Below are 16,538 nucleotides of genomic sequence, written 5' to 3'. Positions count from 1 at the left end.
TCATATCATTTTTTAAGCCTTAACGGAGACAACAAGTGGAGGGAGGCTGGAGGTTTGCTTTGTAACATCACACCTACAGTAACACGCTTTTCATGACGTCATCCTTTTTAAAAACATCACCTATTTATCATAATATAAATTTTCTAAAAATAAAAAATTACAGGGGCCCCATTCCCCTCGCTGTGCTACGTAAGACGCCTCACATGCATTTGCCCACCAACAACCGAGCTTTTTGTAATTGAAGAAAGCAATTAAAATATATATATATTTAAAAGAATTCAATGCCTTGGAAACAAGCAAGAAAAATATTTGCAGCTGGGGTTTTCAAGGAGCTTTGCAAGCTGGACTGTAATGCTTGTTTTCTAATGTAAATTTTCAAATATCCCTGTGACACCTGGTTTTCTAATGCAAAATTTTAAGTATTTCTGCATTGGCAAATATTTTGTGCTTGTGTGACAATTTGTGGGTTTAAGAAATTCAAAGACCCAATTATCTGAGTATTAGGATGCTCAAGACACTCAATTAGCAGGACTCAGGAGCATTATTCTGGGTTTAAGAAATTCCATGCCCAAATTGCCTTCTTAGAATTTCCATTAAATTCTACATTTTTGCATTTTGAATAAATTTTCTGGGTTTCAGAAATTCAAAGCCCAAACTGTCTGGGGAAATTTTTTTCATTCAAAATGGGAAATTGTTGTATTATTTATTCTTTCCCATTCAATTCAAGATAGTTGTGAAATTTGAGTCTTTTCCTTGTGCATGACAGGAGGAGCAAATTAATAAAGTGGGTTCAGAATCCCAGATACCAGAATAGGGGGAGATTTCTGGTTTTTTGCTGGTCACAAGTTTTCAGAGAGTGACTGATAGAAACTGAGAGCAACCCAAGTAGGATTGGACTAGGAAGAAGAACCTGACTGTGCTCTCTCTCTCTCTCTCTCTCTCTCTCTCTGTGGCCTGATGATGATAAGTAAACTATTGTAATCTCTCTCTCTCTCTCTCTCTCTCTCTCTCTGTCCTTATTTGCCCCTTGGCCTGTTAGTCTTTTTATACATACCTGTGTGACCTGATGGCAGGCAATAAGTCAATTATTCTCTCTCATACAGTCCTGCCTTTTACCAGTCCTCATTGTCTCCTTTCCACAAAAGTAACCCCCCAATGGGCTTGAAAGTCTATCCTGTTCTGGCCGGATAGAACTCTCCATTCTCATGACTCATCAAGTCTCATGAGAGTCATATGAATTTTCCTCCCCTTTTTATCTGAATTCCCAACTGGAAAATCCAAGGATACAGACACCACCAACTCCTGCCAAGTTGCTCGATTTTTCCTCATTTTTTTCATTTCTCCGATTTCATCCAGTTTAATATAAGCTTCCAGAAAAAGAGTTGGTGAAAATCCTGGCCTGTCACACACACACACACACACACACACACACTTTCTCTCTCTCTCTCTCTCTCTATTCAACACTGTCTCAATACAATAGAACCCACCATGGAGTCCATTCTGATAGGTGTGTGATAATGAAAAATAGCATTTGTTATATTACCCAGAAAATAGCGTTTTTAAAGCCCCCCCCCCCCTTTTTCCTCGTATGCTGTGTGATTATTCAAGGAAACTAGAAAAACAGTCACCCAACGGAGAGACGAGAGAGAGACACAGTCACCAACACCAAGCTTTCGATCGTGTCCCCTTGTCTTCCTCCCTCCAGAGTCCATTCTTGGAGAGCAGGGCCTCAATTTCTTATTTGTTATTTGTTATTGAAGGAAGGAAGCGTCAGTGCAACGCGTCCACGAGGATGTTTTGAGCATCAACGGGCTGATTGAAGAGAGGGTTGTCTCCAAATTGTAACTCTCTCTCATTGGAGAAGGCCGCCTCTTCTCTTGAATGAGTAAATCGTATATACTGGTGCCTCTGGAAGAAGAAGAAGAACAAATACAGCAGGAGATTTGGTCTTCAGCTGGCAAAAGCAGGCTGAGGGCTTCCCAAAACAGGGCCATACTTGAATGAGAAAGCATAGACGTGAGTACCTCTGGAATCTAGAGAAGAAGAATAAACACAGCAGAAGGCTTTAAGTCTTCAGGTGGCAAAAGCAGGATGTGGGCTTCCCAAAACAGGGCCATACTTGAGTGAGAGACCATAGACATGAGTATCTCTTGAAGAATAAGAAGAAGAAAACATATACAGCAGAAGATAAGTCTTCAGCTTGCATAAGCAGGACGCGGGCATCCCAAAACAGGGCCATACTTGAATGAGAAAGCGTAGACATGGGTATCCCGGGAAGAAGAAGAAAACACTCGTAGAAGGTAAGTTCTTCAGCTGGCAAAAACAGGATGTGGGCTCCCCAAACCAGGGCCATACACCTATTGCTGGCCTTGCTTTCTCTAGTCATGGTTATCTTTGTCCAGCCTTTTAGCTGCCTCTCTCTTGATGGTCAGTCGCTACTGCGATTGGGCATTGTAATCCCAAACAATTCTTCTTCCCTACATGCATGGACTACATCAGACAGCACGCCTTGCAGTTGGGTTGGTGTTGAATGCTCGCACGAAGCAGGACTCGAAGATAGGGTCACAGGCTTGCGGCTGGCTGGGCTCAACTTGACTGGGACTCTCTCAGATGAGGTAGGCATGTTGACCCAATTGCAGGTGCTTAATCTGTCTTCTAATTTGCTTGTCGGCAAAATCCCAAAGGCCATTGCCAACTGCAAACTTTTGCAAATCTTAGACCTCGGGAAGAATGGCTTCTCAGGGGACATGCCATGGCAGCTGGGTGGTCTTGGCTTCCTTCAAATACTAGATCTAAGTGTAAACGAGCTCTCAGGCAGTATCCCAAAAGAACTTGGCCATCTACAAAGCCTTCAAGTACTCTCTCTATATGGCAATTATTTTTTGGGTAGCATGCCAGGAGAGCTTGGTAATCTTAGTGCCCTCACACAGCTATCTGTGTTTAGCAACAATCTGACAGGCATGATTCCTGCTTCCTTTGGCAGATTGAAAAAGCTCCGAGTGCTACGCATTGGTGCAAATCAGCTTACTGGGCCCATCCCACCGGAATTAAGTGGTTGTCAGAACTTGGAAATTCTGGGCTTGACACAAAACCAACTGAAAGGTGAAATTCCTGCTGAGTTGGGGCAATTGAAACAGCTGACGACTCTTGCTCTTTGGAACAATGACCTCTGGGGAAGCATTCCTCCTCATCTAGGAAATCTGAGCAATCTGCAGACTTTGGCTCTCTATGATGATGGACTTTCAGGGGGAATTCCAGCTGAGTTGGGGAATTTGCAGAAGCTACAGTATATGTACGTCTACAGGAACAACTTGAATGGAAGCATACCATGGCAACTTGGGAACTGCACGAATTTACTTGAACTGGACTTATCCATGAATGATTTGACAGGTTATGTTCCAATTCAATTAGGCCATCTGCAATCAATGACACTTCTTCAACTTTTCCAGAATGGTCTTACAGGCACAATTCCACCCCAGTTTGGAGGTCTTGTTAACATTAAGAAAATGGACCTGTCTATCAACAATCTCACAGGTACCATTCCTTGGCAGTTACAATCCCTTCCCAGCCTTGGAAATTTGCAGCTCGGATACAACAATCTTACAGGTAGCATACCCCCTCTGCTTGGGTTCCTTAGTAATCTCACAGTTTTGGATGTTTCAATGAATCATTTAACTGGAAGAATACCAGGAGAGGTTTGTAGAAATGGACAATTGAGAAGATTAGGAGTAGGCTCCAACAACTTAACAGGAGAGATTCCTCTGGGTGTTAAGAGTTGCCACTCCTTAATAGCCCTCATTCTTCACGACAATGGGCTATCTGGACCAATTCCAATAGAGCTAAGCAAATTGGCCAATCTAAGCTTCCTTGACCTCTCCTACAACCATTTTAAGGGAAGTATTCCACCTGAATTGAGCAATCTCAGCAAGCTTCAGAATCTTATAATCTCAGGCAATATGTTGTCAGGGGAGCTGCCAAGTGAGCTTGGGCAGCTGTCAAATTTGGGTTATTTTCAAGCTTCGAAAAATGACTTGACCGGAAGAATACCCGTAGAGCTTACAAACTGCAGAAGTTTGTTGAGACTGGACTTGAGCAGCAATTATCTTTCGGGTCCAATACCCCCACAGTTTTCTCAATTGTATAAGCTGGATCACTTGATTCTGTCCAGCAACAACCTGACGGGATCAATTCCACATACTCTGGGTAATCTAACATATCTTCTTGAATTGGATCTGGGATATAATTCCTTAAGTGGCTCTATTCCACCAGAACTAGGTAAGCTTAGCTCTCTGCAGTATTCCCTCAGTTTGAGAGGTAATGACCTCACTGGTGGAATTCCCTCAGAACTAGCACAGCTGCAGTATTTGAATGTCATGTATCTTGATAACAACCACTTGTCTGGTGAGATACCTGATTCATTTGTTAGTTTGACTAGCTTGATGGTGTTCAATGTATCCTACAACATGTTGACAGGATCAATACCCAACACACCAACCTTTGAAAACATGTCCAAGAGCAACTTTCTTGGGAATGCAGACCTTTGTGGGGTTCCACTCCTATCTTGTGATTTAAATAACTCAGAAATTGAAACTGATGGTGAACAGGGGGGCAAGAGGATCTCCACGCAAGCCTTAACATGGATTGTAGTGGGAACAACGGGTGGCGTACTGTTGGTGATTGTTGCCGTGTCATGTTTTCTTCTTTGTAGGAGGTCATGTGTGAAGGGGGAGATGGATGAAGGATATGGGCATGTAGAGGCCTCTTATTTCACCAAATCTCCTGAGTTCAGCTTTCAGGATATTGTGGAAGCCACAGACAATTTCTCCGATAGCTGTATGGTAGGAAGGGGTGCATGTGGGACTGTGTACAAGGCCAGGCTACCCTCAGGGGATGTAATTGCAGTCAAGAGGTTGTCCTCGCAAAGGGAAGGGTCAGGCCTTGAGGACAGTTTCAATGCAGAGATTGAAACATTAGGCAAGATCAGGCATGGCAACATAGTCAAACTTTATGGATTTTGCTACCATCAGGAATGCAATTTGCTGCTGTATGAGTACATGCCTGAGGGCAGCTTGGGGGAACATCTACATAGAAACAGGGATTGTGTGCTGGATTGGGAGAAGAGGTACCAAATAGCTCTTGGAGCTGCACAGGGTCTGTCTTACCTCCACCATGATTGCAAGCCTCCGATTGTACATAGGGACATCAAATCTAATAACATACTCCTGGATGGCGACCTCAAGCCTCATGTGGGTGATTTTGGGCTGGCAAAACTTATTGATGTGCCACATTCCAAGTCCATGTCAGTCATTGCAGGATCGTACGGGTACATTGCTCCTGGTATACTCTATTTCTATCGCCCCATGTTTCATATGCTAGTTATGTATCTGATTAAACCTTCACTGAATTCTTAGTTCTATGAGTAATTGCGTGCAGAGCATGCATGCTTGTGATGGTGGCTATGTTTGCATATCCATTGGTGTAGTTCCTTGAGAAATAGGGGTATTTCACCTAGAGGTAACATGTGTTCACCGTGAGGATGCATATGGGCTTATGTTGCTTTATCACCACAGAGTGGTAGAGAGTAAGAACATTATTACGGTCTTTAAGGAGCTGGTATACTTGTTGCAAAAATGCACGTGTATTTTCGAATTAGATTCTCTAAACCAATTTTACCATTACAATGCTCCATCTAATGGTTTTCTTGTGCTGCCTGAATTTGAGATGCATTCTTGCAGACCTGCATCCCTTTTTTTTCACCTTCCTTGTGCTGTACCCTATGGCAAACAGAATAGAGGGCTCTACAAACTTTTGCAGAAATGGTTTATACCTCCTTTTAGTTATTACCTAGAATACAAGCACTTATGGGATTCCTCACTGTGCAGTGCACATTCTTTTCTGGATGCATGTGCATATGTTAATCGGTTGTTTTGCACTCAGCTGCTGACTCTGGTTGTCCCAGGATTGGAAATGTTGTATCTACGGAGTGAAGAGTTAACATACCGTGTTCCAGTAGATTGACTGAGTTTGTTTTTGCTGCTTGCAGAATATGCATACACGATGAAAATTACGAGTAAATGCGACGTGTATAGTTTTGGAGTTGTACTCTTAGAGCTGGTCACAGGTAAGCTGCCAGTGCAGTCTGTTGAACAAGGTGGGGATCTTGTGACTTGGGCAAGATGCTCTATCGAGGCCAGAAAAGAGCTCAATCAAATTCTAGACCCAAGGTTGGATTTGAGAAGCAGCTCCATCCTGGCAGAAATTGTAATAGTCCTGAAGGTCTCATTGCTGTGCACGAATGTGGTGCCTTTGGAGAGGCCCTCAATGAGGGAGGTAGTTTGTATGCTTATGGGAGCTCGGAACGAACTAGAACCAAAGCAAAGGATAGAAAGCACAGTGAATGCATTTACAACAGAGGGGATGGATCTCTCAAGAATCTCAATACAGCTTTGAGTTCTCTTACATCTCTGGTGGTTCAGCAGGGGATGAATGCATTGACAACAGAGGGGATGGATCTCTCAAGAATCTCAATACAGCTTTGAGTTCTCTTACATCTCTGGTGGTTCATCAGAGGGCTGATATTCTTTTTTTCCAAATTCTTTAACATTCTGGCAAGAAGAGACTCCTCAATTGTACATATCTTCTCGCAATTAGCTTACCCAGGAGTGTCTAGAGCAAGCTTCTAAGGCATCTATGTGGGTTGCATGAGAAGCCAGGTTCGATTCATGGAGATGAGCAAACCGGCGGATTTGAAGCTCTACCTGTATGGGGCGCTGTGAGGGTATCTAAGGAACTGCCAGGAAGGGCATTGCATGGAACTGTACATATCAGAGTTGGGGTGCAAAAGCGCAGCTTGTTCAGGCTATTCACAGCACACACGCAGACGCGCCATATGCTTGTTGCATGTGTGGCATCTGTGCATGTACTCCCTCCCTCCCTCCCTCCCTCCCTCCCCAACAACAAGGGATGCAAAGTGGGTGCTTTCCAGATTAATTCAATAAGATCGGTCTCTGTCCTTCTAAAAAACAACCAAGGGTGCACAATCGTGTGTGGCAGAAGCGTTGCCCCCCCTTTTGTGATCTTGTGTCCTTTCCGAGAAGCCAGCCACTTAACTCAAGTTTACCTAACTCAAGTTTAATTAGGGGTAAATCTTGTCACAGCGTTGGTTGCCCTTTTGTTATTAGCTCTTCTTTTCTGAAAGTAGGTAGGTACTCCAGTTCACTAGGGGCAAATTTTCAAAGAAGAATCACCTTGTCACTGTAGCATTGTAATAGCATTTGCCCCGACCGTGGGCAATGCTGACAAATAATGGCATGCCAAAATTTCAATTTGTCGTTAGACAATCTTGGCAAAGCATTCTGATTTTTTAAATGTACAAATTACGCAAGGGGACTATTTGAATTTGTTTTGACATTTTTTCATGAATTATTTAAGGTTTGGCAATTATTCAACTCTACTCTCAATTGGAAAAGATTTTCGATATGATTGAGAGTTTGAAAGTCCATTTGTTTTGACATTTTTTGTTGATGGGGCACTAATAGCATGCTAGTATATTTTAGCTTGTAGAGGAAAATAGCCACCCATTGCAAATTAGCTATTTCGTAGAATAATGATGATTATGATTATGATTATGATTTAGATTTGGATGTTACTCTTGATGCCCTTTTAACCTTCAATAGGCTATTGATAATGAGCCATTTTAAATGGGAGATTTAAAGTGCAAGGGCACTTGAGTAACCATTTAGGACAAGTCACTTAAGTCTTATATGCATGACCCCAATTTATAAGCACTTCGACATACAATGGTTCGTGGTTTCCAATGGCTTTTGAAAACTTGTAAACTTCTTAATGTTTTAATACCTCTTTGGTTGTGTCGTTACACAAAGGCAAAGTAGATGGTTGTCCAACTTTGTCTAAATCTTGTGAAAGACTCGTGCTCAACAATAGACATTCCATTCCAAAGAACACCATGGATGGCACGCAATTTGTGGGATAGTGTGATCATGTTTGTAATTTCTCTAAAGAGATTGACAGCTTGGTGAACAATTTATAGGCCCTACTACATGGATTTGGACTCATGCTCAATTTTTAAAAAGGAAAGTAAAAGGAAGTATCAATGTATAAAGAAAGTGCAAAGGATTGGCAATGCAAGCAATCTTGATTGAAAAACTTGTCCACACATAATATGAAGAGCTATCACCAAATTGTACTTGGCTCTAAGCCTTTTACTCAAAATTTCCACCAATATTTGCCATATGCTACATTTGGTTTTAAAATTGTTTTCAATTGACACATGTTAAATTAGTTTTAAGACTCTCTGGCACCAAATGTAATATATGCTAAGAATTGGTGGAAGTCTATCCATGCCTTCTTTCCAAGTGATATAGATTACACTTGGTTCTCACGCACTTTATCCAATTTTGAAAGAGGACTAAAACTTGAACCAAGGCTTTTGTAGAATATGGGATTTCCATTAACTCAACTTAATGATAAATTCCATGGAGGTAAATAAGCTCTCTTATTCTACAACCTCTTGCATATCCATTATTATTGTACATATTTCATGAATTGGAGATATTTGCTAACATAGAAATTATAAATATCTAGAGCTCAAAAGAATGGCATTCAGGCTCAAAAGAAGTGTTCATTACTTCTCTCCATATACTTTTGTTCATCTTACATATGCAAGTTGTTCTTCTAAAAGTACTCATGGTTTTGTTGTAATATAGTGATACTCTATATCATATAGAGTCAATCTCAATTTTATAGCTTCTTTGATTGTAATCTCTTCAAAGTTTTTTTATTGGTCAAACATCTTGTTTTAAAGTAGCATGCTAGCATTGTTGATCTTAGACCTTAATGCCTAAAAAATAGTCATTTATAAAAGCATCCTTATTCTCTGAAGTTGTTTGAAATGTATCATGCCATGGAGACGTATAACGAATGATCAAAGGATCAAGCATTATGTTCCATTTAATGCATTAGGTGAAAAAAGTGAGGATCAAAGATTAAGACTCATCACACCTCATGTTGACATTAAAGACACTCTCCTATTGCTTTTCAACTTGAATTGAGTGATTCATCAACATTTTCTTTAGTTGGACACTTTGTGCACTAAACATGATCTTTAATGTAACCATTGAATACTTCTTGAGTTGAACCTTATTTTTTGAATCCTCCACACCTCAAGAATACCTTGACAAGGATACTCTAAAGTTTAGTATTATGACATATTAAACCTTCTGTATTATAATAGCCATGCTATGAATAAATATTACTCATAATAAGTAATTAAAAAAACTTATTATATGCTTGATAAATACTTTAGAGACAAGGTCCATATCCTTGTATATGAATGAAGCAAGGACATTGTCTTTGCTAGCTAATCCTAATAGTGCTACATGCCATGTACATGATCCAAAGGCAAGACTTGCAAGACACATCCTAGCACTCATTTTTTAAAATAATAGGGTTCATGATGAAGTAATATCAAGCTCACATGTTTATATAGCTTGAGATACTTTTGGCCTTTTGCGGAAATGCCACCTCAAGTCTTTCTAGTTTTTAATATTTGTATAAACTAAGCACAAATAATGAAATTCAAACATTATAAAGCCCGTAATCATCATACTCTACAATTTCTGTACATAACAAAAACCCATGTCGATATTAAAATTTCATCTTAACATAATTCGTAATATTAAAAAGATATGTTAATGCCATGTGCAAAGGCTAGTGATGTGTTCATTGGCATGTGTGGTAGTATAGCTCCTTCGTGCAATGTCAATAATAAATGAGAGAGATTATAATATGTTTAACTTATATAATACTATTCCAATTATAAAGAAAAATTCCATAATACTATAAAAGACTAAATGACAATATAGTTTTCTAAATATATTGATCTAATCATATATTGATAATGCTTACATTGGTGATACTTACTTTGGACAATGATCACAACCTATCATATGTTTGAATAGATGATTGTGATGGCTTTCACATCAAATAACTACTCAACTACTTACTTTTCCTTCATTATGGCATTATACAACTTCAACTAACAATGTTTGAACAAATAATTATGGTTGTCTTTACGCCAACTAGCTACTCAATAATCTATTTTTTCCTTCATCATGGCATTGTATAACTTCAACTTACTAATGCCACCTTTCTTCACTACAACCTTGTACAACTTGTAGTTCTGTAAAGACAATGTGCAATTTGTATCTAATTTTTAAAATTTGTAATTAATGGTTTTTGAAATTGTGCAATGAAGCTAAAGTCTATTATTTGAAATATCAAACTAAATTTGACTCACATATATTCAATGATGGGTTGGTTGCCTATCATGTTTACATAACTAAAGGATAAATACAATATCCAAAATCTTAATCTTTGCTAAACATTAGTAACCATTTTCAAAACTACACTTCCAGTACTTCTCTATAGTATTAATTAAACAAAACAATACAAAATATTACACCCCCTTTTTAATGTGTGGAAAAATGAGACTTTCCTTTGATATGCTATTTAGGTAGTAGAGTTGTGTGCTTAAATTTACTATTGCTCTTACAAAATCACCATTCATGTGATTGTTGAGTAAAAACACTAGAACATAAAACCCATTGCCTTGAAGAATTTAAGCTACCTTCTAGTTTGTTTTATTGTTTGCAAGGTACTATTCACAAAGAGCACATTGATTGTGCGAGAGAGCACTTGAAATTTGCTAGCTTCATTTGATAGTAAGTGCTTTCAAACCTATGCACACCTTAGAAAGTGTAAACCTCAAAAGACACAAATTCTACTTTCATGTGTTATCTACAACACCAAATCAAAGCTGCAGTGTCAAACAAAGCAATCACAAAAAGCATCAACAAAATAACGTAAAATTGTCTCATCTCATTGTATATCAAGATGCAAACCCCTTCGGCTTAACAAATCACATTGATGCATCTTAAACTTTTAGCTCCTAACTTCTCATCAACCTTAGACCTTGATAACTAACAATACTTAGCTTTTGACTTATTGTGGCATCTAACTTCGCATCAACCTTAGACCTTCATAAATAACAATACTTAGTTCTTTCAATGTTTGCCTGTGTTGGCAATATTTATGCAAATGCATTTCCAATTTTGGTAAATCATACTTTCGACCTTTTCGAGCTTTTGTATGTTCTCTCGAAGAATCTATTTAGTTCTTTCTGAAGATAAACATAAAACTACCCATACAAATCCAAAATTGTAATGATCATAGTTGGGAGAAAAATTGAGTGGGGTTTTTTGATTGCAAATGTAAGCCTACACATCTGCCATTGAGTTAACAAGACACAATCTGGAGACTGGAGGAAGGAAACCTAAAACCAGATTTATGCAATAAAAGAATGAGAGGGAACCATAACGGACATGCAAATATCTATGCCCTGATTGAAAGACACCGGCAATGTTTCTTCCTTGAGCAAACAAAGGAAAGCCTGAGCACAATGGCAAACAAAACCACAGATGCAAAAAGTTACATGTAGTTAGAGCAAATAATTGAACTTTGGCATTAAAAATGGAAAGTAAAAATCTTATGAATGAAATCCTGAAATCGTTGGGAATATAATTGGGGATCAACTGCCGATATCGAGTCTGAATGAAATTTCAGAGACTTGTAAACATGCTCAATCCTTTTGGCCACCGTGTACTTCTGCAGAATATCGATAACACCGAAGCAGAGTATTGCATCATAGACTTCAAGAAAATCATCTCCATAATCTTCAGCTGCAGTTTGCGGTTTACGACCAGCTTTTGCTGGCATATTTACACCTAGTCGCACCTGTAATCTGACAAAAATGGGGCCAAAAACCTCATGCACTTCATGGACTCTTTCAAATTAGAGATGTACAAATAGAAATTGTTTCACTTAGGATGAATTGTATACCTTCTTTCTTTTCTTTCCTCTGTACATAGGCTCATAGGATTGAAATTTTCATTACCTGGAGTTTGTTCCCAAGATCATCAGATCAACTTCCTCATGGCTTGCTGTTGCTGCTCTGAGAGGGCTTCCACGTACATGTGGACCTAAAAGGTTTTCTTCTTTGTACTCGTGAGCAACCAGAGCCATACCATTTGGATATATTTGATCCTCTTGTATACTGGGCATTGCTGGATTAAAAAATTGTTACCAGTCATAATGAATTTACATGTATGTAACATAATTGAAACAAAAAAGCACCTCAGCCCATGATGAATTTGCATGTATGTCTCATAATTGAAACAAAAAGCACCTCAACCTGTTAAAAATGGACTACAGTTCATATTTAGTGAAGGGATCGATACAATGTCGGTTTGATATGGTTGCTCTATTGGAGTGTGATAACGATTCCTTTGGTATCATGCAATGGCTCTCCCATCTTGCATTAGCTTGGTGGAAGGTCTCATTTGGAATTTTTCATTAGTCTGTTGTCAATGGGAAGCTAGCAGGCACTCAAGTACCTTAGTTAGTCTATCATTCAGCATAGGGAGGAGGAGAGCTTTCGCATTGTGCTGAAAGCAAAGCATTTGAGGGCCTCTGCTTTAGAACATTTACAGATAAGTAGTGTTGGGATTTTCTCTAAGCTTTAAATATTTATTACAAGCCATACAAATGCAGATAGAGGGACAGAAGTCATAGCGATGAAAAATTTGGTGAGACAAATTTATCAATTTGGTACAGTTTCATGTGGATCTTGCAGGACAAAATTGGGCTAGAATTGAGCGTGCTGCAGTTCTGATGTGAATTCAATAAACTTCCAAATTGTCATTTGCACCATCTTCTGAATTGTGAAGATAGCATTAGGATCTAGCTTAGGACAGTGGCCACCTAGGCCTTAACAGCAGTTTTGCTAGCATGTAGAAAACATGTGGGTCTACATGAACACACAAAACATTAACATTGGGACCTTGAGGGGCACACAACTTTTTTAAAAGGTTTTGGGCTAGACCAGTCCTTCAGTTCATCAATGTGCAAAGATGATAATCCTCAAAAGGCAGGAACACATCCTTGCGAGAAATATGCATATAACCAGCACCTTCTCTCTTTTTGTTGCTCCCTCTAGTCATGATAGCATAAATGCAATTTAAGTATTATTTCCAGAAGAAGATGAAAAGGCACGTTTTGCCCATGCAGGTGATTTTCTTAGTGATCTAAGTATTGGGGTTGATAAATCTCAGCTCCAAAAGTTTCATGCGTCCTCATACCTTCTTGTGCCACAAACAAACTCTTTTCAGATCAGTTCACGCAAACTATACAATCTTTATGACAGATTCAGAGCAAGTGACTTCCTCTGATAGACTTCAGGCTTTCTGAGTGGCCTTATCATGCCATAGAGCCCACATAGGTTCTCCATGATTTAACACGAAGAAATCCTTATTCTATTGTATTGTTTTGACATGCTGAGATAAATGAACCAATCCAATTATGACCCCTGGTATGGGTACTTTTTTGGGCTTTGAAACCAAAACGTCCAGTTCAGGTACGTGAGAGAGATTATAAGAGCACAACCCAATGCTACAAATACAGGTATCTGTGCATAAATATCCATTTCTTTCTAAGAACTGCATTAGACAGTCAAGTTTAATACTCTTAATGCAAATACGATCAAAAGAGGGGCGAAATGTGCTAATAAAAAAATGCCTCTCATAGATAACATGGTCCGAGCAAAGCCATGTGTTGCATATGCTTATGCTCTAAGTTCTTGCATACATGGTATTTGTTTAGCTTATTTAACTTAAATTACACTCAAGGTCTTGAGACTTGCATAAATAGTCTCAACGCTATAGGGACAACTGGTTACTGGCTGCGAAAAGTTGAACAAAATAGTGCTTACCATCATGCTGTTGGAGTGAGCTCTCCTGGTCCAATGGCTGAAATTTTGCAGATTTTGAAACTGGTGGAGCTCTAAAGTGCAGGCCCAACAGAAGACTGTAATCCATTATTTGTTGAGATTCCAGAAAGCTACAGTCTTTATGAATCTGTCTGTAGTACAAATAATGATCTCTCTCTCTCTCTCTCTCTCTCTCTCTCTCTCTCTCTCTCTCTGTGTGTGTGTGTGTGTGTGTGTGTGTGTGTTTTTTTTGGATTAATGAATAGAGATATTTACCAAGGACTTTCTGGCCAACCAAGTGGACCAAAGACATGTAGAAAACAACAAGAGGAGTCAAAAGGCTACAAAAACATAGGGATGGTGCAGATGATTTCCATCCACAGAACAGCCATCTCTTGAAGATCACACCAGAAGAAACCATGGAACTAGCTTGCCACAATAATTGTCCTCGAACATAGCCCATGTGACCACATGTACCCGAGGCTGAATTAAAAATGGATGCATTGTGTCCGCTAAATGTGCCAAATACCAGTCCAAAGCAGAAAATGAAAGAGACGGGTATGCTCCGGTTGTAATGTGGCAATGGATGGCATCTTGCCCAAAAACCAAGAATGGATGACTGTATGCAGATGTATAACCAAAGTCTATATACTTAGGAAATGAAACCCCAAACTTGTTTAGCAACTAGGCAAGAAATAAAGAGATGAACAGACATCACACATGGTACAGAAGACACATACATTGGAGATCTTACCACGTTAGAGCATATGCCCTATGGGGAAAGTCCCAATAAGAAGCCTCCAAATATAAAATTTCCCCTGGCAGGGAAGCTTAGACCTCCTTAAACAACCAACCATGCCACTTAGCTTTGCTATCCAAAGACAGCCAAACTTTATTTGCTTTCTTAGTCACCCATCACCTATCCTCAATCATCTTATGATAAAAGCTGATTGGCTAATCCTTGCGGGAAGTAATCTGGGTGCACAAAAGCCTAGTTCAACAATATGGATGAAGGCTAACATGTAGACAAAGGGGAATGCTATCAAAACCTTTTCTCCAAGAAGGTCCAAATCAACTTGTAATCCTCAAACCCAATCATGCCACACTATTAAACATATCATTTTCCATATGCTTATTAGGCTAATCAAGCAATGTGCCTAGAACCTTGGCTTGCAATGAATTAGTCTCCTTTCTAGAATCAAGGGGAGGCGAAGTGGTGAGGTGGAAGATCTCTTGCCAAGAAGCAATCAAGTGTAAAAGAAGAAAAGACTGTAGGGTTTTGATTTCTTAAGTCAAAATCAAGATATGCCACCAAGACAGCTTGGATTCTAGTGCGACCGTGTGAGATGCCAACTTCCTCAATGAAAGCCATAGCAATATCTACCCAAAGGGTGTTGTTGCTTGCATAAGCCTTACAATAGGGCCATTTGCAAAGCTGTCATATGAACCTTGAAATTAGTTGTCGAAGAAAGGACCAGCCTGATATGGTCAACAGCTTTCTCAATAGTCAATTGAATCATAACAACCTCCAAACCACAAGCTTTGGCACAATATAAACCCCATTGAACATTCAAAATATTTTGCAGAAAACCATTTGCTTTCGGTGCATGAACTTTGCAAAAACTTTTTGAAGCGTGTTATCGATGATCTTGGAGAAGATTTTGTACAATGATCCCATAGCCAAAATGGGTCTCCACTATTACATACCTTGAGGGCAACTTGGAAGGAACCTTTGGTACCAACTGAAGCATTGCAATCCAATCAAACAAAATATGGCCCTCTAGACTTGTTGATAGAGTGAGTGGATCCTTGAGCTTATCAGCATAAGCTAAGAATAGTTAATTGCATCTAAGTGCAGTGTTGTGGAAGCAGATGCATAGGTTGAGTGAAATAGAAGAACATAGAAAGAAAAAGAGACAACTCAGAAAATGAGAATGCTAAAGTCTGAAAATCTGGAACAAATATGCACAAGGAGGCTGATGTGACAGTATGCACTTTGCTGGAACCTCTTTATTAGTTTACAGATCAGATACAATGACGAAGGTCTGTGCTGGTAGCCACATGCCTAAATAGGAAAAAAGGAGCAAATCTCTTGGGAAGATGAAACCATGAAAGGAGCGGTGTGCATCCCATGTCTCCAACCCAGGAAGGACCGGTGCAAACCTACATGTTAGCCCTACATTGAAATACAAAACTCCACAAAAGAGATCAGAATCTAAAAAATAGAGATTAGTGGTAAGATACTCCAAAGCCAAGAAAACACAAAAGTAAAGCTAAAGGAAAGATGTGTAATGAGGGTGTATATGAGTGAATACAATAGAAGACTAAAGAAAGAAAAACTGAGGATGTAGCTACCATCGCATATGTCCATCAACAGATCACTGCCAATGAAACATTTGATGAGGGAAAAAATTGGTCCTAGATGGAGGTGCAAAGGATGACCTAGGAATAGATGCAAAGAGTCCAATGAGCGAGGAGCTAGCAGACCAATCAACCAATCCTTTTGGGAAACTAAAAGATATAGGCCATTGGGACTATTTGTGTGCCACATGTCCACTAGCCACTAGGGCAGAAGGAGCACATGGGGCAACTGCAGGAGGTGTAGACCTACTGAACTGTCCAGTAGGAGTGGAGGTAGTTGTAGTGGTCTATTGTGGTTTATTAGGAGGCAGACCTTGGACCTTGGTATGACACT

The 16,538-nt window shown here is 39.5% G+C and overlaps 2 protein-coding genes across 5 annotated transcripts in view; one reads left to right on the top strand and one right to left on the bottom strand.

Moving 5' to 3' along the window:
* Positions 1 to 1,292: 1,292 nt before the first annotated feature.
* On the top strand, positions 1,293 to 6,931 carry LOC148010703 (uncharacterized). 2 transcript variants are annotated; one of them, XM_087671121.1, is made up of 3 exons: positions 2,481 to 2,615; positions 2,984 to 5,337; positions 6,044 to 6,931. In XM_087671121.1, exons 1-3 carry the CDS (start codon positions 2,611 to 2,613, stop codon positions 6,448 to 6,450), a joined length of 2,766 nt encoding a protein of 921 aa, XP_087527247.1. In that variant the 5' UTR covers positions 2,481 to 2,610; the 3' UTR covers positions 6,451 to 6,931. The 2 variants fall into 2 exon arrangements, with proteins under 2 accessions (XP_087527246.1, XP_087527247.1); XM_087671120.1 differs by having other exon boundaries at positions 1,293 to 5,337.
* A 4,167-nt stretch (positions 6,932 to 11,098) lies between these two features.
* Positions 11,099 to 16,538, bottom strand: part of LOC148010701 (phosphatidylinositol 4-phosphate 5-kinase 9-like) — a 186,820-nt gene continuing 181,380 nt past the window's right edge. The window contains exons 7-9 of one of the 3 annotated variants that reach the window (XM_087671278.1): positions 13,847 to 13,995; positions 11,975 to 12,143; positions 11,099 to 11,821 (exon numbers count right to left, since the gene is read on the bottom strand). In XM_087671278.1, the coding sequence (XP_087527404.1) occupies positions 11,545 to 11,821; positions 11,975 to 12,143; positions 13,847 to 13,995 (595 nt within the window). In that variant the 3' untranslated portion in view covers positions 11,099 to 11,544. The remainder of the gene's footprint in view (positions 11,822 to 11,974; positions 12,144 to 13,846; positions 13,996 to 16,538) is intronic. The other 2 variants (XM_087671276.1, XM_087671279.1) reach the window with 2 other exon arrangements.

Source organism: Lygodium microphyllum, chromosome 29 (genome assembly GCF_053477565.2).
Source record: "Lygodium microphyllum isolate KBCC chromosome 29, Lygodium_microphyllum_v1.1.10, whole genome shotgun sequence".
Taxonomy (NCBI): Eukaryota; Viridiplantae; Streptophyta; class Polypodiopsida; order Schizaeales; family Lygodiaceae; genus Lygodium; species Lygodium microphyllum.
Note: the sequence above shows the minus strand (reverse complement) of the source record. Positions and strands in the feature narration are given on the sequence as shown.

Coding starts and splice junctions, on each gene's coding strand:
- LOC148010703 (XM_087671120.1), top strand. CDS start 2,328: ATGTGGGCTCCCCAAACCAGGGCCATACACCTATTGCTGGCCTTGCTT. Junction 5,338..6,043: donor GTACGGGTACATTGCTCCTG/GTATACTCTATT, acceptor TGCTGCTTGCAG/AATATGCATACACGATGAAA.